Here is a 25779-nt window from a genome sequence, read left to right on the forward strand (position 1 = left end):
ATACGGTACAGTACTGTAAATGTATTTTCTCTTCCTTGTGATTTTCTTAGTGACATTTTCCTTTCTCTAGCTTACTTTGTTGTAAGAATATTGCACAGAATATGTATAACATACTAAATATGTGTTAAGAGACTACTGATGTTATCAGTAAGGCTTCTGGTAAACAGTAGGCTCTTAGTAACTAAGTTTTGGGAGAGTCAAAAGTTATACCCAGTTTTTGACTGCAGGGACCAGTGTCCTTAACCCCTGCATTGTTCACGGGCTAACCGTATTTCCATGTCCTAAGGGTAATTCTTGCTGCCACCACCCAGCTCCCAGGATTCATCCTGTCCTCTCAGGCCAGGTGTACCTCTTCTCCTATCTTTCTTATCTTATCTGAGACCTCTCAGAGGTCACCCCGCTGGTAAATACAGATGGATGGATCTTTCCTTCCAGACTCAGTTTCAGTGCCTGCATTGGTTTATCTCAAAACTCCAGTGGACAGAACTGCGAAGAAACCAAAGCTCACCTGAGGCCAAGCGATTAGGGACATACCTGTCATCTAGCTTCTTTAATTCCTCTTATGGAGAAAAGCTCTCAGGAGCTTAAGGCACAGAGAGATACCTCAGCAAGATGGGACTGACCACAACTCCTTGTATAGAACTTCTACCCCAGGTCCTGCTTTAATATTTAACATTGTTTACATTGGGCGGCATGATTCTCTGCTCACAAGAGGAAGATAACAGGCACAGATCAAAATGCTGAGACAAAGCGGACATCATTCTAGGAAGGAGCCTGAGAAAACTATCGGTTCCAGGAATCCAGATCCATAATCACAGGATCACAGGAAAGCAGCCAGGAGAGGAGATGGGGAGGGGCTATGGATAGAGGATTTATACACCAAAAAGAAACATGGAGCCCCAAACTGTGAATAAAGTTCCCTAGAATCCCCATACCAGAGATTGGAAAATGTTTACTACATATGCACACAAACACTGGAAGACCTTGAAAAAGTCCTTAACTCTCAACCTCTGCTTTTTTGCTGTATAGAAATAAGACAGTTGGATTAGGCAACTTCAAAATTCCTTTTCAGCAATAAAAGCCAATGATTCAAATGAACTAAATCAAAACAAGACTTGGAGATAGTTTACCAATAAGATTTTGATGACTCCCTAATACTATTTTTTTCTAAGACATATAGATTGATTTTAAGATGCTTCATTAATTGTATAGCTCTGGCAAGAGTGGGGAGAAGGTAAGTTGGAAAAAAACTGAATAGCAGCCATGTTAAAATTACATACCAAGTTAGGAGTCAGAGCAAGACGGCGGAGGAGTAGGAGACCTGGATTTCATCTCCTCTCAGGAATTCAGCTGGATAGGGATCAAACCATTCTGAACACCTACAAACTCAACAGGAGATAGAAGAAAAGAATAGAAACAACTCTCTGAACAGAAAAGCGACCACTTTCTGGAAGGTAGGACGTGCGGAGAAGTGAATCTGAGGCGATATTCGGGAGGATAGACGGCGGGGGAGGGGCCTCCATCGGCCGCTTCTGGCAAGTGATAGAGCCCCAGAGCACAAAATCGGAACTTTTAGAAGTCTGCTCTGCTGAGGGACGTCACTCTGGTGGCTAAGTGGGGGGTGGAACCCTCGCGGGACAGTGTGGTCTCAGGACCCTCGGGGTCACAGGAAGACCGGGGGTGCCTGAGTGCGGCAGAGCTCCCAGGTATCGGAGCGGGGAAGCCGGCTGCAGAGACGGAGCCCAGGCGCGGGCTCTCAGCTTGGGGTTGCCATAAACTGTGATCCACGGCACAGTCGGGCCACTGCTCCTCCAGCAGGGACCCAACAAGCGGCAGATCCAAGGAAACTCACTTTCTTCCCCTGGGAGGAGAGGTGCGGGAGCGCACTGCGGGGATCTGCTGGGTTTGGAGACTCCACCCGGGGTCGGGTGCCAGAGATAGAAACGCGCGGTCACAGGCCGGGTGAGCACAGAGTGCGGCCGGAGACCAGGGAGACAGGAGTGACTGACTGCTTTTCTCTGGGGGCTCACTGAGGAGCGGGGCCCCGAGTTCTCGGCTCCTCCAGGGCGGAGACTGGGAGGCCGCCATTTTCACTCTCCGCCTCCAAAGCTGTAAGGAAAGCTTGCAGGGAACAGAAGCTCCCGAGAGCAAACCCGAGCAGATTACTTAGCCCAGACCGGGCAAGGGCAGGGCAATTCCGCCTCTGGCAAAGACATTTGGGAACCACGGCAACAGGCCCCTCCCCCAGAAGATCAGCGAGAACAGCCAGCCAAGACCAGGTTTACCGATCAATGAGAACGGCAGAACTCCAGTGCTAGGGGAATACTGCACAGAGAATTCATGGCTTTTTTTACCATGATTCTTTAGTCTTTCAAAGTAAATTATTTTTTTTAACTGTCTTTTTTTCTTTTTTCTTTTTTTTTTTTTGAATTTTTCTTTTTCCCTTTTTCAACCAACATCTTATCAATCCCTTTTTTAAAAAAACATTTTTATTTTTCATTTTTAGAGTCATATTCTATCCCTTCATAGTAGTTACCCGTATTTTTGGAATATATATAAGAGTTGTTCTCTCTTTAAAATTTTGAGATAGTTTCTTCTAACAGATCAAAATATACTCTAAATCTCTAGTGTATGGTTTTTTTCTACTCCCCTGCCTGATCACATTCTCTCCCTTTTTTCTTTTTTTTTTTAAATCCTCTTCTTTCTTTTTTCAAACAACTTATCAATTCCTTTTATAAAATTTTTTATAATTTCCATCTTTACAGTCATATTCCATCCCTTCATCATATCAACCCTTATTTTTGTACATATATAAGTTTTTCTTTCTTTAAAATTTTGGGAGGCACTTTCTTTTAACAGACCAAAATACACCCAAAATCTAGTGTGTGGCACTGATCTATATACCAGCCTGATCATACTTGATCACATTCTGTTTTTGTTTTGTTTTGTTTTGTTCTGTTTTTGTTTGTTTTTATCTTTATCTTTTTCTTTTTTCTTTTTTCTTTCTTTTTCTTTTTTCTCTCTTTCCCTTTCTTTCCCACTGCTTCAGGTCTTTTCTGATTTGTTTAGAGTATATTTTCTGGGGACGTTGTTACCCTGCTAGCATTTTGTTCTCTCATTAATCTATTCTCCTCTGCACAAAATGACAAGACGGAAAAAATCACCTCAACAAAAAGAACAAGAGGTAGTACCAACTGCCAGGGACCTACTCAATACGGACATTAGTACGATGTCAGATCTAGAGTTCAGAATCATCACTTTAAAGATACTAGCTGGGCTTGAAAAAAGCATGGAAGTTATTAGAGAAACCCTTTCTGGAGAAGTAAAAGAACTAAAATCTAACCAAGTCGAAATCAAAAAGGCTATTAATGAGGTGCAATCAAATATGGGGGCGCTAACTGCTAGGATAAATGAGGCAGAAGAAAGAATCAGTGAGATAGAAGACCAAATGATGGAAAATAAAGAAGCTGAGAAAAAGAGAGATAAACAACTACTGGATCACGAGGGCAGAATTCGAGAGATAAACGATACCATAAGACGAAACAACATTAGAATAATTGGGATCCCAGAAGAAGAAGAAAGAGAGAGAGGGGCAGAAGGTATAATGGAGCAAATTATAGCAGAGAAGTTCCCTAATTTGGGGAAGGAAACAGGCGTCAAAATCCAGGAAGCACAGAGAACCCCTCTCAAAATCAATAAAAATAGGTCAACACCCCGACATCTAATAGTAAAACTTACGAGTCTCAGAGACAAAGAGAAAATCCTGAAAGCAGCTCGGGAGAAGAGATATGTAACCTACAATGGTAGAAACATTAGATTGGCAACAGACTTATCCACAGAGACCTCGCAGGCCAGAAAGGACTGGCAGGACACATTCAGAGCACTAAATGAGAAAAATATGCAGCCAAGAATACTATATCCAGCTAGGCTGTCATTGAAAATTGAAGGAGAGATAAAAAGCTTCCAGGACAAACAAAAACTAAAGGAATTTGCAAACACGAAACCAGCCTTACAACAAATATTGAAAGGGGTCCTCTAAGCAAAGAGAGAGCCTAAAAGTAACATAGACCAGAAAGGAACACAAACAATATACAGTAACAGTCACTTTACACGCAATACAATGGCACTAAATTCCTATCTTTCAATAGTTACCCTGAATGTAAATGGGCTAAATGCCCCAATCAAAAGACACAGGCTATCAGATTGGATTAAAAAACAAGACCCATCGATATGCTGTCTGCAAGAGACTCATTTTAGAACCAAAGACACCCCCAGATTGAAAGTGAGGGGGTGGAAAACCATTTACCATGCTAATGGACACCAAAAGAAAGCTGGGGTGGCAATCCTTATATCATACAAATTAGATTTTAAACCAAAGACTGTAATAAGAGATGAGGAAGGACACTATATCCTACTTAAAGGGTCTATCCAACAAGAAGATCTAACAATTGTAAATATCTATGCCCCTAACATGGGAGCAGCCAATTATATAAGCCAATTAATAACAAAAGCAAAGAAACACATCGACAACAATACAATAATAGTGGGGGACTTTAACACCCCCCTCACTGAAATGGACAGATCGTCTAAGCAAAAGATCAACAAGGAAATAAAGACTTTAAATGACACACTGGACCAAATGGACTTCACAGACATATTCAGAACATTCCATCCCAATGCAACGGAATACACATTCTTCTCTAGTGCCCATGGAACATTCTCCAGAATAGATCACATCCTAGGTCATAAATCAGGTCTCAACCGGTACCAAAAGATTGGGATCATTCCCTGCATATTTTCAGACCACAATGCTTTGAAACTAGAACTCAATCACAAGAGGAAAGTCAGAACGAACTCAAATACATGGAGGCTAAAGAGCATCCTACTGAAGAATGAATGGGTCAACCAGGAAATTAAAGAAGAATTAAAAAAATTCATGGAAACCAATGAAAATGAAAACACAACTATTCAAAATCTTTGGGATACAGCAAAGGCAGTCCTGAGAGGAAAGTATATAGCAATACAAGCCTTTCTCAAGAAACAAGAAAAGTCTCAAGTACACAACGTAACCCTACGCCTAAAGGAGCTGGAGAAAGAACAGCAAATAAAGCCTAAACCCAGCAGGAGAAGAGAAATAATAAAGATCAGAGCAGAAATCAATGAAATAGAAACCAAAAGAACAGTAGAACAGATCAACGAAACCAGGAGCTGGTTCTTTGAAAGAATTAACAAGATTGATAAACCCCTGGCCAGACTTATCAAAAAGAAAAGAGAAATGACCCAAATCAACAAAATCATGAATGAAAGAGGAGAAATCACAACCAACACCAAAGAAATACAAACGATTATAAGAACATATTATGAGCAACTCTATGCCAGCAAATTAGATAACCTGGAAGAAATGGATGCATTCCTAGAGATGTATCAACTACCAAAACTGAACCAGGAAGAAATAGAAAACCTGAACAGACCTATAACCACTAAGGAAATTGAAGCAGTCATCAAAAATCTCCCAACAAACAAAAGCCCAGGGCCAGATGGCTTCCCAGGGGAATTCTACCAAACATTTCAAGAAGAATTAATACCTATCCTTCTGAAACTGTTCCAAAAAATAGAAATGGAAGGAAAACTTCCAAACTCATTTTATGAGGCCACCATTACCTTGATCCCAAAACCAGACAAAGACCCCATCAAAAAGGAGAATTACAGACCAATATCCCTGATGAACATGGATGCAAAAATTCTCACCAAAATACTAGCCAATAGGATCCAACAGTATATTAAAAGGATTATTCACCACGACCAAGTGGGATTTATCCCTGGGCTGCAAGGTTGGTTCAACATCCGCAAATCAATCAACGTGATACAATACATTAACAAAAGAAAGAACAAGAATCATATGATCCTCTCAATAGATGCAGAAAAAGCATTTGACAAAGTACAGCATCCTTTCTTGATCAAAACTCTTCAGAGTATAGGCATAGAGGCTACATACCTCAATATCATAAAAGCCATCTATGAAAAACCTACAGCGAATATCATTCTCAATGGGGAAAAACTGAGAGCTTTCCCCCTAAGGTCAGGAACGCGGCAGGGATGTCCACCATCACCACTGCTATTCAACATAGTATTGGAAGTCCTAGCCACAGCAATCAGACAACAAAAAGAAATAAAAGGCATCCAAATCGGCAAAGAAGAAGTCAAACTGTCACTCTTTGCAGATGATATGATACTTTATGTGGAAAATCCCAAAGACTCCACCCCAAAACTGCTAGAACTCATACAGGAATTCAGTCAAGTGGCAGGATATAAAATCAATGCACAGAAGTCAGTGGCATTCCTATACACCAACAACAAGTCAGAAGAAAGAGAAATTAAGGAGTCGATCCCATTTACAATTGCACCCAAAACCATAAGATACCTAGGAATAAATCTAACCAAAGAGGCAAAGGATCTGTACTCAGAAAACTATAAAATACTCATGAAAGAAATTGAGGAAGACACAAAAAAATGGAAAAATGTTCCATGCTCATGGATTGGAAGAACAAATATTGTGAACATGTCAATCCTACCTAGAGCAATCTACACATTCAATGCAATCCCCATCAAAATACCATCCACTTTTTTCAAAGAAATGGAACAAATAATCCTAAAATTTGTATGGAACCAGAAAAGACCCCGCATAGCCAGAGGAATTTTGAAAAAGAAAAGCAAAGCTGGCGGCATCACAATTCCGGACTTCCAGCTCTACTACAAAGCTGTCATCATCAAGACAGTATGGTACTGGCACAAAAACAGGCACATAGATCAATGGAACAGAATAGAGAGCCCAGAAATGGACCCTCAACTATATGGTCAACTAATCTTTGACAAAGCAGGAAAGAATGTCCAGTGGAAAAAAGACAGTCTCTTCAACAAATGGTGTTGGGAAAATTGGACAGCCACATGCAGAAGAATGAAACTGGACCATTTCCTTACACCACACACAAAAATAGACTCCAAATGGTTGAAAGACCTCAATGTGAGACAGGAGTCCATCAAAATCCTAAAGGAGAGCACAGGCAGCAACCTCTTTGACCTCAGCCGCAGCAACTTCTTCCTAGAAACATCGCCAAAGGCAAGGGAAGCAAGGGCAAAAATGAACTATTGGGACTTCATCAAGATAAAAAGCTTTTGCAAAGCAAAGGAAACAGTCAACAAAACCAAAAGACAACCGACAGAATGGGAGAAGATATTTGCAAATGACATATCAGATAAAGGGCTAGTATCCAAAATCTATAAAGAACTCATCAAACTCAACACCAAAAGAACAAAGAATCCAATCAAGAAATGGGCAGAAGACATGAACAGACATTTTTCCAAAGAAGACATCCAAATGGCCAACAGACACATGAAAAAGTGTTCAATATCGCTCGGCATCAGGGAAATCCAAATCAAAACCTCAATGAGATACCACCTCACACCAGTCAGAATGGCTAAAATTAACAAGTCAGGAAATGACAGATGTTGCCGGGGATGCGGAGAAAGGGGAACCCTCCTACACTGTTGGTGGGAATGCAAGCTGGTGCAGCCACTCTGGAAAACAGTATGGAGGTTCCTCAAAAAGTTGAAAATAGAGCTACCATATGATCCAGCAATTGCACTACTGGGTATTTACCCCAAAGATACAAAAGTAGGGACCCGAAAGGGTACATGCACCCCGATGTTTATAGCAGCAATGTCCACAATAGCCAAACTGTGGAAAGAGCCAAGATGTCCATCGACAGATGAATGGATAAAGAAGATGTGGTGTATATATATACAATGGAATATTATGCAGCCATCAAAAGGAATGAGATCTTGCCATTTGCAATGACGTGGATGGAACTGGAGGGTATTATGCTGAGCAAAATAAGTCAAACAGAAAGACATGTATCATATGACCTCACTGATATGAGGAATTCTTAATCTCAGGAAACAAACTGAGGGTTGCTGGAGTGGGGGGTGGGGTGGGAGGGATGGGGTGACTGGGTGATGGACACTGGGGAGGGTATGTGCTCTGGTAAGCGCTGTGAATTGTGCAAGACTGTTGAATCTCAGATCTGTACCTCTGAAACAAATAATGCAATATATGTTAAGAAAGAAAAAAAGAAGAAGAAGAATGTAGCAGGAGGGGAAGAATGAAGGGGGGGAAATCGGAGGGGGAGAAGAACCATGAGAGACGATGGACTCTGAAAAACAAACTGAGGGTTCTAGAGGGGAGGGGGTTGGGAGGATGGGTTAGCCTGGTGATGGGTATTGAGGAGGGCACGTTCTGCATGGAGCACTGGGTGTTATGCACAAACAATGAATCATGGAACACTATATCTAAAACTAATGAGGTAATGTATGGGGATTAACATAACAATAAAAAATTTTTAAAAAAATTACATACCAAGTTATAAGGCATATCCCAAATATTATAGTGTTATATTTATAAACTATTTCCAAATCCCACTCTGTGTCAGCTACTTAGTTCATCATTGGAAAACAGTACATTGATTCTGCAAGGTATACCCATTAAGGACAATGCCTGTAACACAGCAGCTACCACTGGTTAGACCAGAGATTCCATACATACCAAAACTGTATGTGCTGGTAGATCTTTACACTTTAACTGGTCTGGTTTGAGACAAAATGGTTGCTATCACTATACCGATTCTCTCTCTGCTCACACATCATGCATGAATAGACAAGACAAATCCCACAGCCCAGTCTCAGTTCTGTTTTCCCACATCTATGGCATTCTGATGCTACAGCCCTTCAGGAAGGTAAAGGAAGCCAGGCATGTGGGTCATGGGAAAAGTTGTCAGATGATACTAGATACCGCATCTTTGTGAGTATAAAGACTTTAATAAGGACAGAGTAGTCAAAAGCATAAATTGAAGGGCATAAAAGAAAAGACAATGTAAATCCTCACAGGTAAAGCTAATCTCAAAGAAGGTTTCTATCCAATATTAACACAAGTAGTGATTCCTTGCAAATTGAGTAATTAGGTACTCCTTGGACATGGGTGTTGTATTTCTCTTAAATCAAGGTGTTGTTGGATCTTTGTACCTATTCGTCCAATATAGGAGGTATTTCATACAGATTGGGACTTCAAACAAGAAGCCTTCAGAAAGGTCAGATCAAGTAATGGGCTGTTGAAAACATATGCTTCAAAAATATCAAAGCCCTATGTAAGTTATCTGAAATGTTGCAGACCTAGAGGTTCCCTTAAATAACTCAAAACATTTTCTAGAATCTGATGTCAGCCATAAAAAAAAATCTCAAACATTGATATGAGGACCAAATAAGTCTTTTGCAACCCAAGTTACTTCATGAACAGAGACTGATGGTAAACCCCAGTCAAGTCTGAATCCTCAGAATTTTGATGTTATGACACAAGGTTAAAGAGGATGCAATGAAAAGGGTGAACAGACAGACGTGAAAAATAAGAATTTTTTACCGTCATCCCAATAATTTGGAAGCAAGTTCCATCTTGGTGTAAAACTCCCAAACTGCAATGTACTAGACCCTGTGGCTGTTCCATGGACAGTTAAAGGCTTCCGGTCTGGGCTAAAAGCCATGCCTATCGAGTTAAGTGTTTACAACCCATTTTCTAGGTCCACCTGAAAAAGAAGGGGGTTCGGGGGTTGGGCATCCTAAGAGCAAAGGGTTGGGTGTTCCTAGGGCCCAGAAGCAAGTGAGGAGAGAGGGGAGAAGCGTGTCCACCGCGGCCAGACTGGCCCAGAAGGCGGAGGGTGATATCCTTGTGGGGCTGTTGGTATCGCTCCCTGTCTTGCAGCCTTACGGGAAAATAGACGAGAGTGGTGGAAAAGCTGGAAGTGGTGTGGGGTGGGGGAAGGGGAGGAAGTCTGGCCAGCACTCCAGGCCGGGCTACACCTCCTCTAGGCGCGACCAAAGCGACTACCAGAGTAGGGCTCTGGACCTCTGGACCTGGCTCTGTCCGCGGTCCTTCCAGTCTTTCCAGGGCCAAACCGGACCCGCTCACCGTGGGCTCCATTCGGCCCCTGCAGATTTTCTCTCGACATAAGTTGTGATCAGCAACAGTCAATACTCAAACGGTACCCTCACACTTCAAAACAAACAAAACAACTCCCCCCCCCCCGCCCCACCCCAAAGAAAAACACGCTGTGCCAGAAGTGCATTGTCTCCATGACCTGCCGGCGCAGAACCTCCCTCGGGTTCTCTCTTAAGGAACCGTGGAGACCCCACACCTCAGTGGTTCCTCCTTCAGATCCCGGGAGACTAACAGGAGAAAAAGACAGCGGGTGCTGTCTGCTCCTCCCATCTTCCTACCTGTCTCCCAGTTCTGATTCGAGGAACCCAGACCCGGGTGTTTCTCTGACTTCCCTAGAGAGGCGGCAGCAGTTTAGAACAAGAGTAAGAGGTGGGGCTATGCATTCTATTGGATACCGGGTGGAGGGGCGGGGCCCACCTAGGCCAATGAGCAGCGGGGCCCACATGCTGAGCCCACCCCCAGCCCCCATCACGTCCAGTTTCTTTCCAACCAATTTCCTTCTGCGCCTAGAAGAAAATTCATGGTCATGACAGGGGAATTTTAATGGGGCTGATGGGTTTGCCTAGGCAGTTAGCCCAATATTTCAGGATAATGATCAATATTTAAAATTCCATTTTAGTTCTATATCCTGCAAAGAGGAAATTGAAAATTAAGTATTATTTACAATGGTTTCTAAATATATATTTAGAGATAAATTTGGCCAAAGGTGTGCCACACCTGTACAGAAAAACTACGGAATTAAAATACATAGATATACAGTGTTCGTGGATCAAAATCTTCTATATTTTTAAGATGTCAATTACTGCCTATTTGACCTATAGATTCAACCAAAATCCCCGCAGGTGCTTTTGTAGAAATTGTCAAATTGCTTCTAAAAGGTATACGGAAATGCAAAGGAATGAGAAAAGCCAAAACAACCTTGGGGGAAAAAAATTGGAAGACTTACTCTGCCTGATTGCAAGTTATAAAACTAATGGTAATGAAGATGATGTATTGGAATCAAAATAGACAAAGAAATCAATGAGTCCAGAGATAGACTCACATATTGAATTCTGACCCTGCAGTTCAATGGGGAAAAATAATCTGTTCAACAAGTGGTTCTAGAAAAATTGGATAGCTATATCCAAAAAATTCATCTTAACCCAGTCCTCACTCCATATACAAAAATTGCCTTGAAATGGATGATAGACTTAAATGTGAGAGTTAAAACCCTAAAACATGTAGAAGAAACAAACAAAAAAAACAAAAACAAAACATGACCTTGGTTATGGCAAAGATTCCTTAAATGATACACACAAAAACACAAACTATAAATGAAAAAAAAGACAAATTGGATTTCATCTGTCCACAGGAATGCCTTTTTTCTAGTTTGCACAAAGGCACCATTTAGGCTGGTGGTGGCCATGGCTATATGCTTCTCAATTTAAATCCAAGAGTAAAGAGAGGGTATCTCGCCCTGAAACTATTTTCCAAAGTCCTGAGCTCCACTCTGTTTGGATCAACCTAGGTCACACCCATTAAATGTAGAAATGGAAATGGCATTACTCCAATTGATTTAAGCCAGTCAGGGTCCGCCCTGCTAGCCGGTAGTGTAGTTAAACCATCCTATATGGCTGTGAAATGTGAGCCTATTAAAAAGAGGAAAGGGGAGGATGGATGCCGCAGCAGCAACCAATCAAGTCCACTACATCACCTATTATCAATTGCAGGGAAGGAAAGTGCATCTATCAGCTATCGAGCACTACCAGAGATATTGTTAAGATACTTACTTTGGCCTCCTAACTTTGTAGTTTTAGTGTTTAAGCCACAGAACTAGGGTTTTGCCCCATCCTCCTAGGTCTCCATTAAAGCATTTCTATTTTAGCCTTGGCTCCAGAGAAACTTGAAAAATGGTGAGGAGAGGCAGAGTCTATACCTTTCGACCCTATTTCAGTTGCCCGTGCTTAGGACAAGAGCAGTCTTACCTCTGTCAAGCAGAGGGTGTTACCTGGCACCTTTTGAATATACTCATTTCTAGTTCTTGCACTCTTTGACCTAGGGGAGAAAATTGGCTTTGCAGGCTGGCAGAGCACAACTGATTTTGCAACTGACTTGATCACCCACCCTGGGCAAAATGTCTTCCTCTTAATAAATCTGTATTTCTATTCTGGTGTTCTCTTTATGTTGAAACTTATTCCTCGCTTGTAACAAGTTTTTAAAGTCTCAAAGAAATGATCAACCAACCTCCAGATGAGGTTGAGCTGTACAAGATATTCTTCCCAGCTGCACTATTGGCATTTGGTGCCAGATAATCTTTGTTGTGGGGGAATGCCTTCTGCACTGGAGTATATTTACTAGCACGCCTGCCTCTACCACTAGATACCAGGAGCAGCCCTCTCCTCAACTGTGACAACAAAAAATTTCTCTAACCATTGCCAAATTGTCTGGGGAAAGGCAAGCAAAATCACCTGCAGCTGAGAACCACTGACCTATATAGAAAGAGCAAAACATGGTTAAAAATTAGAAGCAGAGAAATATGGCTGTAGTTGAGACCTCAGTTGGAAGTAGATGGGAGGTACAGTAAAACCATCAATTAAGATAAATCAGTAAAACAGTTTTGAATATTCACCTAAAGAACTTGGATTTTGTTTTTTAGGCAACAGAAAATGATTAAAAGATTTATAGAAAGAGGGTGATATAATCAGATTTTCATTTTAAGAACATCTTCTTGATCTTAGAGAGAGGATTGAAAAGACAATAGCTATCACAAAACTCTGAGATGGTAATTATGTGAAATAAAGCCAAGGGGGTGGAAAGGAATGAATGGGTCATGCCTATGTCTTATGTATGCTTTGAGTTGATTTTCAGTTACCATATTAACATCGTCATGGGTGGCTTCCCTCAGGTATGTCTGTTACCCTTTCAGAATACTTTCACTGTATACATCCTGGGTTTTTTGGTCTTTTGTGTTATTTGCTACCAGTTTCCAGCATATTCCATTCCCCTCCTTCTAGTTTCCTCTTCACATGGGTTTGCATTTTTCAAAGGAACATCAGGGAATCTGATCTGCCACCCCCAGGACAGACATACCAGAGGAGCTTAGCCCCACTTGCATGAGTATCCTTTGAGTCTGCCAGGAAAATAATAAAATAAACTTGGGGCCTGGTGGTTAGATCCTATGCATTCAGAATTACTATGTTCTCAAAGGGAATAGGGCAGAGTCAAAAGCCTATGACAACCTCTCCATAGGGTGCTTTTGGTGGGCCGGAAACACATCTGAAGGGAAGAGTAATCTATAGTGTAGGACACCACCCGAGACAACAGTAGATTGTCGGATAGGCAAATTTACATTTTGGCTTCTTTGTTCACACCAGTTCTTTCTCATTTCTTTTTATGTTATCAACAAAATAAATTTTTGTTATATATTTGAAAATGAGTCAATAACTTTTTATCAACTTTAGTGGGTTCAATATACAAGTGATCAGAATGGGTCTCACGCTTCATTCATACTAAGCACACTTTAGTCCAGCCTGGACTAGGGATGCTGGAAATGGGGATAGAAGCTGAAAAATGCAGTGGCTTAACTCCAACACCTATATCACTTACACCAGAAATATAGTTCTTCTCTTGGGAAAAAAAAAAATTCAAAGCCAGTTCTTTTTGTTTTCTCTTTTTGCTAAGGTAAGGAACTAACTTTTTGCTTACTTCTCAATCACTCCGCAGAGAAATGACTTTCAGCTTCAGATAACATGCTCTAGGGGACTCTGTACCTCTCAGTAGTGGAACACTGCTCAATAAAACAACGCAATAGTGGATATGAAAAATATCTGATTATTTCACAAGAATCCAACTTAAAATATAGATGACATTGCAAACCCCAAATTCACATAGGTCCGGTAGGGGGGCCTAGAAAATACATCAAAGAGACAGGAAGTTATCCACTAGAGAATCTGGAACTGAGAGTATTATACTCACATTTGGAAGGTATGCTATGGTATGACAAAATATCAGTCTGGTGGTATTCATGAAATTAAGCATGAGAGGTGCCTATTTAGCCACTCAAACTCCAAGCAACTGAGATGCGATACAAATGAGCAGCTTATGTGACTACTAAGCAGGAGAAAGTATAACATTAAGGTGCTGTACTAGACACCAGTGCTTTCAAATACAAGCCTGGATCACTATGACTACGTTGCAAATGACAGAAAACCCAAATCTAACTAGTTTAACAAAAGATACATATTGGCTCACATAGCTGAAAAGTCCAGAGGTAAGTCTAACTCAAGTCAGGTTTGGGCTAGTGGCTCAAACAATGTCACCAGGGACCCAGTTTTTCTCTTCTTTGATATTAGCTTCATCCTCAGGCTCCACATACTAACATCAGGAAGCTCCAGATTCTCCCCTCACCTGCCCGTTTAACAGAAAAAAAAAAAGAAAGTATTGCCCTAGTTCAAGGCTTCGTATCTTCCTATATATCATACAGAGGAGGATAGAGTGTCTTCTTCGGTTGCTCTCAAAGAAAAGCTTCTCTTTCAGAAGGCCCAGTAAATATCTCCTCATATCACATTGGCTCTGTGGCCAAATAGGACAAGTTAATGGACCTAGGCTTAGGAAGTTGGGGGTGAGGCCAAACCAGGTGGCCGAGAAAGGATGTTTTCCCAAAGATTATTTGGGTTATTGTCCCCATAGAGAAGGAGAATGGATGCTGGTAACCAAGTAAGAGATGAATAATATGGAACCCTGACTCAGCCTTGACAAAGACATGCTCAGAATTGCAGACACTGGTTTGAGTTGCTTCTAAGACAACTCTGTAGCTACCTCTGAGTTGTAAAACAGGAGGGATTTCGTTATTCATTACCCCAAGAGTTTCTGGGCTGGCCAACTAATTGTCATATGTGAATGACTCTATACACTATTTTTACATTTCCTCAATTTCTGATCCTACTTCTGAAAATTCTGAAGACAAAATTTTACCATAATCAATTTTGATTTTAATATATTGCTAATTGCAATTTATCAGAAAGTATCTTAAATTTCTAAATTTTCTTTTATATTTAAATTTCTCCAAAATTTAGGAAGTATTAATTTTATTCCTAACTTTGAGATGTGTGGAAAGTGTCATTACAAATTGGAAGGTCATCCATGTTATGAATCCTTCATCACAGACTATGTTCTTTGATATGGGCTCAGGGCTTTCAAGTACCTGTCTCTGGGGCTCTGGTAAGGTAAAGACCAGTCACGAATTCTCTTAGTAGGGGCCATCCATTTCTACACGCTATTTCTTAATCCCTCTGAAATAACACATCTTTTGCCTATTTTGATAATTCTCTCATTGTGATACTCCTAAAATTTGTCTTGCCATTCCACCACTCTGCCTACAAACATTTCCATCTTTGAGGGAAAGAGTTCCTAGGGTTGATCAATTTCCATGATGTTCCTCCATTAAGTCCAAAATGCTTCTTCTTTTTCGTGGTTCCATTTCTATGGGTTGTTCTTCCTATTCATTCTCTCTCCCATTTTAAGATACTGACATCATCTAGCATACATATCATCCTGACTCTGGGACTTTATTAATACTTAGGATTTTAATGATCACCTCCTCGTAGCACTAGTCCAAGCATTCAACCCTATTATCAAATGTGCCTGTATAATGTGTCCACTAGTAATATTGGCAATCTCTCACTGACTACTCTTTCTTAGTATCTTTTTCTGGCACTTCCTCCTGCCCAACTCCCTAAATACTGAGTTGGTGTTTCAGAGGACTCTATCCTGGGTCCTCATATTTTGCTATGCTCTCTGAAGGCAGTACCGTCCAGCAGAGCTTCCTGAAATAATGAAAATGTTCTATGTCGACACGATCCAATATGGTAGCCAACTGCCAAATATAGTCATTGTGAGCTTGAAATCTGGGCAGTATAAGAACCTAAATTTTAAATTTAATTTAAATACCTACATATAGCCAGTGGCTACTGTGTTCAGTAGAGCAGTTCCAGGGGATTTCGTTCATTTCTTCCCACAGCTTTAAATACCTTCTGCTCATTTGATGACTCCCAGATGCAAAGTTCTAGATATGACTAACCCTGAGCTCTAGCCCATGTATACAACCACCACTTGAAATTTCTACTTGTATATCTCACACATATCTCAAATGTTAATCCAAAACAGAGTTCTCAGTTTCTCCTTCTCCAAACCTATTCCCATTCCAGTCTTACTCATTCCAGTAAGTGGTCCGCTGTCTAATTCAGCTGCTGAAACCACAAACCAGGAAGCTGTCCCTAACTCCTCTGTTACTCCTGTATCCACTCTGTTAGCAGGTCACTGATTTTATTTCCAAACTATATCTTAAATACATTTTTTCTCCATCTCTATTACCACCACCCACTCCAAGTCATTATCATCTCCAACCTGGATTGTTAGCAAACTCCAGCATGATCTCTTCTTTCACTTTCCTCCCTCTACAAACAATTGTCTACTTAGCAGGCAGCGATCATCCTAAAATGTGAATCAAACATGTCATTCCTCCACTGAATACCCTTTAATAGCTTTTTTTTTTTTAAGATTTATTTATTTATTTATTTGAGAGAGAGAATGAGAGAGAGAGAGAGCATGAGAGGGGGAGGGTCAGAGGGAGAAGCAGACTCCCCGCTGAGCAGGGAGCCCGATGCGGGACTCCATCCTGGGACTCCAGGATCATGACCTGAGCCAAAGGCAGTCACTTAACCAACTGAGCCACCCAGGCGCCCCTGGCTTTTCACTTAGGTTGGAATTGAATGATCTGGTCCACCTGTGTCTACAAACCTAACTTGTGCCTCTCATACCCTTGATCATTATGTTACACCCCAAACCTTTTGGTTTCTTGAACATGCCAAACCCTTCACACATCAAGAGTCTGCAGAGCTGTTCCCTCTGCCTGCTGTTCTTCCCATTCTTGATACATGTGCCTTCTTCTCATTCTGAGATTTAACTTTAATGTTACCTCCTAGGATAGGCCTTCCCTGACCATTTATATAAAGAGGTTCCCTCTCCATCATTCCCTCTCTGTAGCATTCATTTCCTTCATAACGCTTAGCAATTTTTAATCAATTACTTGATTTTTTTGTTTGTTTGGTCTCTCTCACTAGATGAATGTTCCAGAAAGGCAGGAAGCAGGTCTGACTTACCATTGTTTAGCAGCACCTAGCATAGTGCTTTGCATACAAGCAGGTACTCAGTGATATTTGCTTAATAAACTTCCCCCAGATGCCTGTTCACATCACTCATTTCCATTTCTTGGGTCTGTTTAGTACAAAAGTTTCAATGCTTATTAGAGGTTACCCTAACTGGACTATGCTAAGCCAAGTGGCTTTAGGCTTCAGCAATCAGATAGTATGTTTGCAACTTTCAGGAAGCAGTTTAGCCCAAGCCAGTCTCTGGCTTCTCTTCCTTGCTCCTTAGTCAACAATTACATTACCTGGCTGGGAGCTTCTAAAGTGGAATGCCTAATTAGCAGAGAGGCAAACTGCTGAAAAATGGCTCTAAAGGTGAAGTCTGGAATGTGTTTCATCTGTTTTGGCCAGCACTCTTCTCTGAATAGAGCCTTTGTTTCTCTAACCCTTGAAGATGGTCAGTACCATTCTCTAATAATACAGCTTACTCTGGAATGTGGGCTATCATGATGATGAGAAGGGAAAGACTGGAAGGGGATCTGGGATAGTGGAACAATGAGAGGGGTTGTAGCTATACAAATTTTTATAAAAACAAAACAAAACAAAGCCTCCCACTTGCTTTACATTTTCCCAGTCCCAGAGTGCTATCTTCTAACACAAAAGGAATCAGGTCTCCCAAGACTGCACAATTCTGACTACCCTCCACTACTTTCCTTAAGTTGCCTTGGTGACCTCAGGGTGGACACAACTTCAGAGGAAGAGAAAGTTCTGGAGTTGGCAATGTAACTGCATTGTCATCTACAGCAAATATGGTTTTCAGTGAGGTAGATTTATGAAAGCTGAGTACTTGTATATAGAAAGAATATATCCAGGAAGACACACAACCAGTAACAGTGGCTGTCTCTGAGAAGGTAGACTGGGAGATAGGAGTGACAAGGAGATTTACTTTTCACTGAACACCTTTTTGAACTATTTCAACTTTTTTTTATCATGAGCATGTTACAACTAGTCAAAAATAAATAAGTTTCAAAATTTGAAAAACATAAAAGAAATACAGTGTTGGTCCTCAAAGAGACATTTAGCTGGACTAACACAATAAGACATCAGAAAAATATAAGACAGCACATAGTTAAATAACAATTTGGATAGTACTGATTACAGGTAGAAGAGGAAGAGAGGTCTGTTTGGTTGAAGGAGCTGGGTATTAGACGAGAAAAGGAAATTTTTAGCCTAGGGAAACTTGAATGAAATGAGCAGAAGCAGAAATGTGCACAAATAAAGAACAGTAGACTCTGGGGTCAGATAGACCTGCTTCCAATCTCAATTCTGTAACATATTAGCTAAGTGACCTTGAATGAGTTTTATAACTTCTTTCAACCTCAGATTTCTCATTTGTAAAATGAAGATGAGTACCTACCTCAATAGGATTAAGAAAAACTAAAGATTGTATGTAAAGTGATTAGCATAGTACCCGACAGAGTAGACGCTCAACTAAAAGTTGCCTAGCATGAACATGGTTGAACAGGAGGACCACTCTTGTTAGAGGACAGGGTATCTGTTCAGAAGGGGTAAGATAATACTGGCTATTAGAGTTATAACAAACTGTGGACAATCACCTTGTTTTGTCTCTGGGGTTCCTGTTGCATAAGAATTATAAGCAAGTACCACCATTGTGCATTCTCTAATGTTCAATGTGAGAGGTCTGACAATTACAGGGTTTCTCTCTGGCATGGCGCCTCTGGTGCTTAATCAGAACAGAATTCTGACTGAAGGCCTTCCCGCAGTCATTACACTGATAGGGTCTTTCCCCAGTATGGATTCTCTGATGTCGGATAAGGTGTGCCTTGCAGATGAAGCTTTTCCCACAGTCAGTACATTCATGGGGCTTCTCCCCCGTGTGGACTCTCTGGTGCTGAGCAAGATCGGAGTTCCACATAAAGCCTTTCCCACAGTCCTTGCATTCATAAGGCTTCTCCCCAGTGTGGATTCTCTGATGTCGAAGTAGGGCTGGGTTCCGAGTAAAGCTTTTCCCACATTCCTTACATGTATATGGTTTTTCCCCGGTGTGGATTCGCTGATGTTGTGTAAGGCTTGTGTTCTGACTAAAGCCCTTCCCACATTCCTTACATTCAAAGGGTTTCTCTCCAGTATGTATTCTCTGGTGTCGAATCAGGTTTGACTTCCAAACGAAGGCTTTAGCACATTCTTGACACACGTAGGGTTTCACCCCCGTGTGAATTCTCTGATGTGCAATGCAATGTGATCTAAAACTGAAAGTCTTTCCACATTCCTTACATCCATAGACCTTCTCTCCGTTATGAAGTCTCTGATGTTGGTCAAAGTCTTCATTTTGATCAAAACACTTGCCACATTCTTCACATATATAGAACACCTGCTCACTGAGAATTTTCTGATGTATAACAAGGTGGGTATTCACATCAGCATTCTCTGAACTATCTTCTCCTGAGACCACCTCATCTTTGACAATCACTTCTATAATATCATTTGCAGTATTCTCCATACTTCTCCCATTGGAATAGTCAGACCACCTCCCTAACCTGCTTTTTTCCTCCTCACAGGTTTTTCCAAACCAGAATTCCTGGGAGCCACACCACCGGGGTCTGCTTGATAACACCATGTGGTCCTTTGCCTCCTCAAAACGTTCCTCCTTCAGAATAAAATCTTTCTGACTCTTCAACACACCCTCTGAAAGAAGAAATCAAAGCTGCAAATGTCATCATTACCCATGACAGAGCAAGTAAGGTCACCAAGTGGTACTAATGTGTCCATTTCACTCCAAGTGTCACCCCGTGTCTCAGTGGCCCTGTTCTAGCTGAAAATGGCACAACAGGGCTTATCACACAGAAAGCAACCGAAGTGTATGCCACAGAAAGGCAGAAACTACACAGAGTCTAGAGGGGAGCTCTCCAGAAATAGTTGAATTGAATCTAAGGGAGACAAGTCAGAATTTCTTCTATGTAGTCCGGTTTATAACATGAGAAGAACAGGCCAGGGTTCAGGGCAGAGGACCTGTTCAGAAATAACGAATCCTTTGGGGTATACCTGGGGAACCTGAACTTGTCATACGCAGCGGGAAGCAACAAGGAGAATCTTCCTCATACCTGTCAACATTAAAAGGAAACGTGGTCTTCCCATTCAATCCAGTTACCAGGCCCACCATGAAAAGTGCTTCCCCTAACTATTTCAGGCAAAGACTGCCTCCTCTTTGTGTCCACAGTGCTCTATTCACACCTCTGTTACAGCATTGCACTTTGCTGTAATTATATATTTATGTCGAATGTACCATTAGACTATGAGCCCTTGCAGGAGAAGGGCCATATATTACTTGCTTTCTGATCCCTAAAAACTAACAGAATGAATAAAATACAGCATTTCCTTTTAAAATTTTGGTTGACTGTAGCAGCCAGCAGGCCATCTGTTCGGTTAAAGCCTAAGACCCAAGACCCACCCGAATTAATCGATCATGTCCAAATGAAAGCTGAAGTTTAGAGTTTAACTTTGCTCTTCATCAAATGGTTGACTTGGGGATTTTTAGAGGGATTTTTATTTAGAACATAAATGGTAAAATGGAATTTTAACAGTTTACAAAAGAAAGACAGCAGAAAATATGTGCCTGGGAGGAAAGTGCTCATTTCCCTCACTTACCAGTACAGCTTAGGCTTGGACCCTCTCCTCGAAGTTTCAGGTTCAATGGCTCTTCCACCTGCTCAAGATGGGAGATCCCAGCAGGCTTTAGAAATGGACATCCTGCCAGGGTCAAGATATAAATAAGGCTGGCGCAGTCGGAGTGGGGCCCATTAGGAAAGGTGCAGAGATGAAAGTGGTAAGGGAGAATGAAGGTGGGTGGAAAGACTGGTACACAGGAGACCTGAAACTTGAGGAGGAGAACAATATAAAGGACAGAAGACAGATGCAGGGAAGTTGAAATTCCATCAGTTCCCCAAAACATGAGAATGTATCTCTCATTTTTAAATGTCAAGGGGAAACAGGAAAGACTAAGTTCTCTTCTTCACCTCCCCTAGAAGGCAAAACCAGTTCACATGGAAAAGAATCAGGATGGGATGGAACTGCAAAGAGCTGTTCCCGAGGCTATGCTGGGAAACCACAGTCCTTTAGCTTCCTTCCTGTCTATCCACCTATCTATTGCCTTCTCTTTCTACAAAGGATCAACGATGGGTCTCTCTAAGGCATCCATTAGACATGGACTCACAGCTTCACTCAGCCATTTCCAGAAGTCACTTCTTATTCTAATGACAGACACCTCTAATTGCAAAGGTCCACTCTAATAAACTCTTCTTCAGGCTTAGCTAAGATCTGTCTCTTTGTAACTCCCATCCAAAGCCTCCTAAGAAACAGAGCAATTCCTCACCCTCCAAATGACCACCTTTCATCTTGCTGAAGCCAAGGACTGTGTGTCTCCTGATATTCTCTTCTTTAAGACAAAAATGGACTTTGAATAGGGGCATGTACTCAAAGGAAGTTTGCTTCAGGCCAGGGAGCTAGGGTTTTACTCAAGGAATAACTTAGCTGTTGGGTTTCTGCCTAGAGCCAAATGGGAAATATCCTTGGGTGGTGGGAGTTTAAGCACTGAGATCCTGAGAGAAGGCAGAGGACACTGTAGTTGTCTCTCTACATCCAATCTACCACCACCACCAACCCCCGCCTCCTCTGCCGCCCCCACCATTATGGAGTAGCCATGCCCCTTTGGAGAGGAGGGATCCCAACTCCAGTTCCTAGTGTAGCCCTCACTGGTCGAAGCCAAGCAGGTTAACCTATCCCACTCACTACATGAGAGTTAGTTTCAGAAATCGGCAGTCCAGGCCAAGGCAATCAGTGCATACTATTTCCCTGGCCATAGTGACTGGTTTAGAGTTGGCGTAAGACTTAAGATGGTACATGGCAAAGGCCTGAGGAAGGCCTGCCCTATTTCTCTCCCTAGGTATGAAGAAGCAGAGCCTTGGTTACAACTACCAATCATCTTACAACCACAAGAGGAGCCAGACTGTAGACAAAGCAGCATACAAGGAGATAGAAAAGAGCAGAGACTGAAGCTCTGATCAAGCTGTACCTGCACTCTCCCTATTAACTTCCTACTTACACGAAACAGTAAATTCCTCTTTTTTGTTTAAGCTGGTTTGCACTGGGTTGTTACTTGTAACCACGATCATCCTAACATGGAAAGACTGCCAGACATAGCAAGGAACTGTGAGAATGGCGACATGGAGGGCAAAGCTCAAGTTCCACTGTGCCCACAGAAGAGCTCCTGTGGGAAGAAGATGGAATGGGGCCAGGGAGGCAAAAAGGGGACACAGTTGTCACTAGGAAATTAGGAACAGGAAAGCCCTGTGTTGGGCCTAAAGGAATGCCAGGGCTATGCCCACCAGAAACCCCTGAATTGGAACTATATGGCTCAGGGTTATTGAGACTTCTTGATTTCTAATGATAAAGATGGCCATGATACCCCAAAGGGCAGTCAGAATCTTCTGCTGGAAGACTATAAGGAGGCGGGGAATGTAGAAAGGCCACCCCAGTGCATCAACAGAAAAGTCAGGGAGTACAGATGAATGGTGGCCATGATAAGAACAGTGGAAATGGGTTAGAGGCAAAACCCGTGAATGAAGAGGAGCCAGGGTGAATAGTAAACAGACTCAAGAAGATGGAAAATCATGGGAGCACAGAAAAAGAAAAAGGAATCCCACTAGTGTCTATAGCACTAGGTTAAGAGAACACATACCTATTACATTTTAAAGATCAAGACAAGGGAACTGGTCAGATGACTGGCACCTGTCCTCACTCACCTGAGGAGATGCCCCTCGGGCCCCCTCCATCCAGAGCTCCCTGAGGAGCTTTGCACCAGGGTGCTTCCCCTCGCTCCAGCTGGGAAATCAGAGCCGGTTTGGGAAATGGAAATGCTGTTTAAGGGGAAGGAAATGGGACAGGCAGGTGAGTGGGGTGACAGAGAGCAATCCCAGGGCTCCTCCCAGGCTTTGTCTTTAGGGGTGGAGGGGAAAGAAGAGACTTAACTAGGGAGAGCAAGAAAAGGAAATCCAGGGGAAGGGACAGAAGACCCAGGGGAGTGGGGCCACGAGGTCAGGAATTAGAGTAAGAGGTGCTCAATAACAGTCTGAGTGAGCAAATGGATGATTCCACTCATTGAGAGATTAGGCTTTCTTGTTCTCTCCCTCTCTTAGAACTCTCAAGTTCAGACATCTGCATGAGGACGCTTGGTATTGGGTTCGATCTCCCAAACTGAGTGGGTGGGAAACTGAGGGCTTGGTGGGGCACCAGGAATCTGCTCTTTTCCTACTCTACCCATAGCACAGGGGTTGGGAGTTAGGCAGCTCTCACCCTGGGGCAAGAAAGTCTGATGTGAGGACCAAATTCCCACTTCCCAGCAACCACTGAGGCTGGGTCCTTATTAAGAATCCAAGGGCCTGAGGTTGCCACTCAGGTGGGGGTTATCAAAGATTCCTGAGCTTCTGAGGAAGAAGGAGTCAGGGAACTCTGAAGGGCAGAAGCAGAGTCCAAAAAGAAAGACCCTTACCCAGGGAAGCCACAGCCCCATAATTCTCCAGCATCACATCCCTGTACAGCACCCTCTGAGCGGGGGCCAGGCCGGTCCACTCGTTCTCAGAGAAGTAGACGGCCACATCCTCGAAGGTCACTGACTCCTGAAACAACATGTGTTTAAATGCCCCAGGACAATCCCAGACCCAGGCCTGGAGTATGGGGAAGACCAGGCACTAAGAGGTACTGGAGGGGATGCCAGTTGAGTTTCTGGATTCTGGAACTCTCTGCGGATTTGCACCCCCTACTTACAAAGATATAAGGGATCAGCCATCAATTTCTCACGTCTCTTCATCCCCTCATCTTTTTCATGAGTCTCTGCAAGTTTTCCCTTTTTCATCCTTATGCCCAAAACCACTATCTGCGCTCTAGGTGCCCTCATTTCCCAACAGCGGGCGCTCCAGGCAGAGGTCACCAACGCTTGATAACAAGTGCAACTACCATCAGTTGAGCCTGTGCCAGGCACTTCACCTATATTACTTTGTGTATGCCTCACAGCCTCTGAGGAGGGGATTCGATTCATTTCATGGAAGAGAGTGAGGCTCAGAGATTCACTGCCCCCAAAGGTACAGAACGGAGACAGAATTCAGGGCGGTCGGCCTCTCCGGCTCTTCTTTACTGTGCCACACCGCCTTCTATCCTCACTCCGGCCACCCCTGCTGCCCCGGGGTGAGGCTCTTTCTCTTCTCTCCCTCCGCCCTCACTGTCATCAGCCACAGAGGCAGCTAAGGGCACCCCAGCACACCCGGGCTGCTCTGGACGCTGTCCCCCAAAGGGCAGGTCCGAACTCTGACTTGACTCCCTGCACTCTGCCACTCCAGCACCCTCTCTCAAATGCCCCGCCCTACTCTTCCTTCCCCACTTCCCAGTTTTAATGTCCCCCCTTCCTGTATCTCTGGGAGCCCAAGCTTCTGCACCTTCTCTTACCTTCTTCCTTAAGAAACACCAACAGTGCTTCCGCCGAGCAATCAAGGTTTATAATCCCAGCTACTGTCTCATTCAGCTCTCAATCTCCATACTACGGAGAGGCTGATTCTGCTGCATTTCACATCGGTCCTTGCTTAGAAAATCCCCACAGCGACTTACGCAGCACCCCAGGGCGCAAAGACTTTGGCTGGCTCACCCTTGCCTGCCTCAAAACGTCCAAATCCTCTGCACCGGGGACAATTCCATTGACTATTCAGAGACCCAGCTTACCGGCCAAGGATCATCTCCTGCACCACCACCCTCATCCCCTATCCTGTCACCATCCTCTTAGGAACCCAAATCCTTTCCTTGCCCAAATCTGTGTCCTTGCACCTGCAGCTCCCCCTGCCTGGAGATGCAGTTCCTCCCTCCTGCGCCGGCAAACTCAGATTCATCTCAAGACCCACCTCAAACATAACCAGCACTGTAAAAACCAGTGACACGGAAATGCTGGACATTCGTCGCGGCGCACAGCGCTCCGTGAACACCTCCGCCCCAGCGCTCGGCTCAAGCCTGTGCAGCTGCGCGTGTGTTTCCCCTGCCGGCGCAAGTCTGGGGGGATGTCGAATCCATTCCGCTCCCTGCCTCTTCCTCCGGCCCCTCCACTCTGGGCTGCACCCTGATTTCCCGGTCGCCGCACTGCCCCCTCCGCCCCTCCTGTGGGCCTAGAGCCCGAGGCAGAGCCGAGCCAGCTCCGTGGCGCCGGCCCCGCACTCACCGGGCGCGCCCGGGCCGGCGCGGGCTGTCCCGGTAGCAGCTCGAGTGCAGGGCCGAAGGGGGCCCCGCTCGCCAGGGCCGCAGCCGCCATGGCCCGGGCCGCCCTCCCGGGAAGCGAGCGCGCGCCGGGCCCGACCGGGGGCTGCCCGGGGTCGGGGAGGGACGCTCCGGGCCGGGGCGCGTCTGCTACCGCGGCCCCTCGCCCAGGAGCCGGTCGCGCGAGTCCCGGACTCCACGCCCCGCGGGCCGGGCCGGCCCCGCCCCGCGCCAGCTCCCCACGCTTGGCGCGAGCCAGAGCTCCACGCCGGAGAGGTGGAGGCGGCCGCACTCCTGCCACTCCGG

General features: G+C 43.5%; 2 protein-coding genes across 4 annotated transcripts in view; both read right to left on the reverse strand.

Moving 5' to 3' along the window:
• Positions 1–18881, reverse strand: part of GASK1A (golgi associated kinase 1A) — a 123442-nt gene extending 104561 nt beyond the window's left edge. The window contains exon 1 of the mRNA XM_078072810.1: positions 18783–18881. Coding sequence (XP_077928936.1) covers positions 18783–18812 — 30 coding nt within the window. The 5' untranslated portion in view covers positions 18813–18881. The remainder of the gene's footprint in view (positions 1–18782) is intronic.
• ZNF662 (zinc finger protein 662) lies at positions 10567–25691 on the reverse strand. 3 transcript variants are annotated; one of them, XM_036080234.2, is made up of 5 exons: positions 25439–25690; positions 23732–23858; positions 22986–23099; positions 20833–20934; positions 10567–19872 (listed from the first exon to the last, which is right to left on the reverse strand). In XM_036080234.2, the coding sequence occupies exons 1-5, from the start codon at positions 25526–25528 to the stop codon at positions 18848–18850; spliced, it is 1458 nt and encodes a 485-aa protein (XP_035936127.1). In that variant the 5' UTR covers positions 25529–25690; the 3' UTR covers positions 10567–18847. The 3 variants fall into 3 exon arrangements, with proteins under 3 accessions (XP_035936127.1, XP_035936130.1, XP_035936129.1); XM_036080237.2 differs by lacking the exon at positions 25439–25690 and adding an exon at positions 25128–25415; XM_036080236.2 differs by lacking the exon at positions 20833–20934 and having other exon boundaries at positions 25439–25691.
• Positions 25692–25779: the final 88 nt, after the last annotated feature.

Source organism: Halichoerus grypus, chromosome 1, assembly GCF_964656455.1.
Source record: "Halichoerus grypus chromosome 1, mHalGry1.hap1.1, whole genome shotgun sequence".
Classification (NCBI taxonomy): Eukaryota; Metazoa; Chordata; class Mammalia; order Carnivora; family Phocidae; genus Halichoerus; species Halichoerus grypus.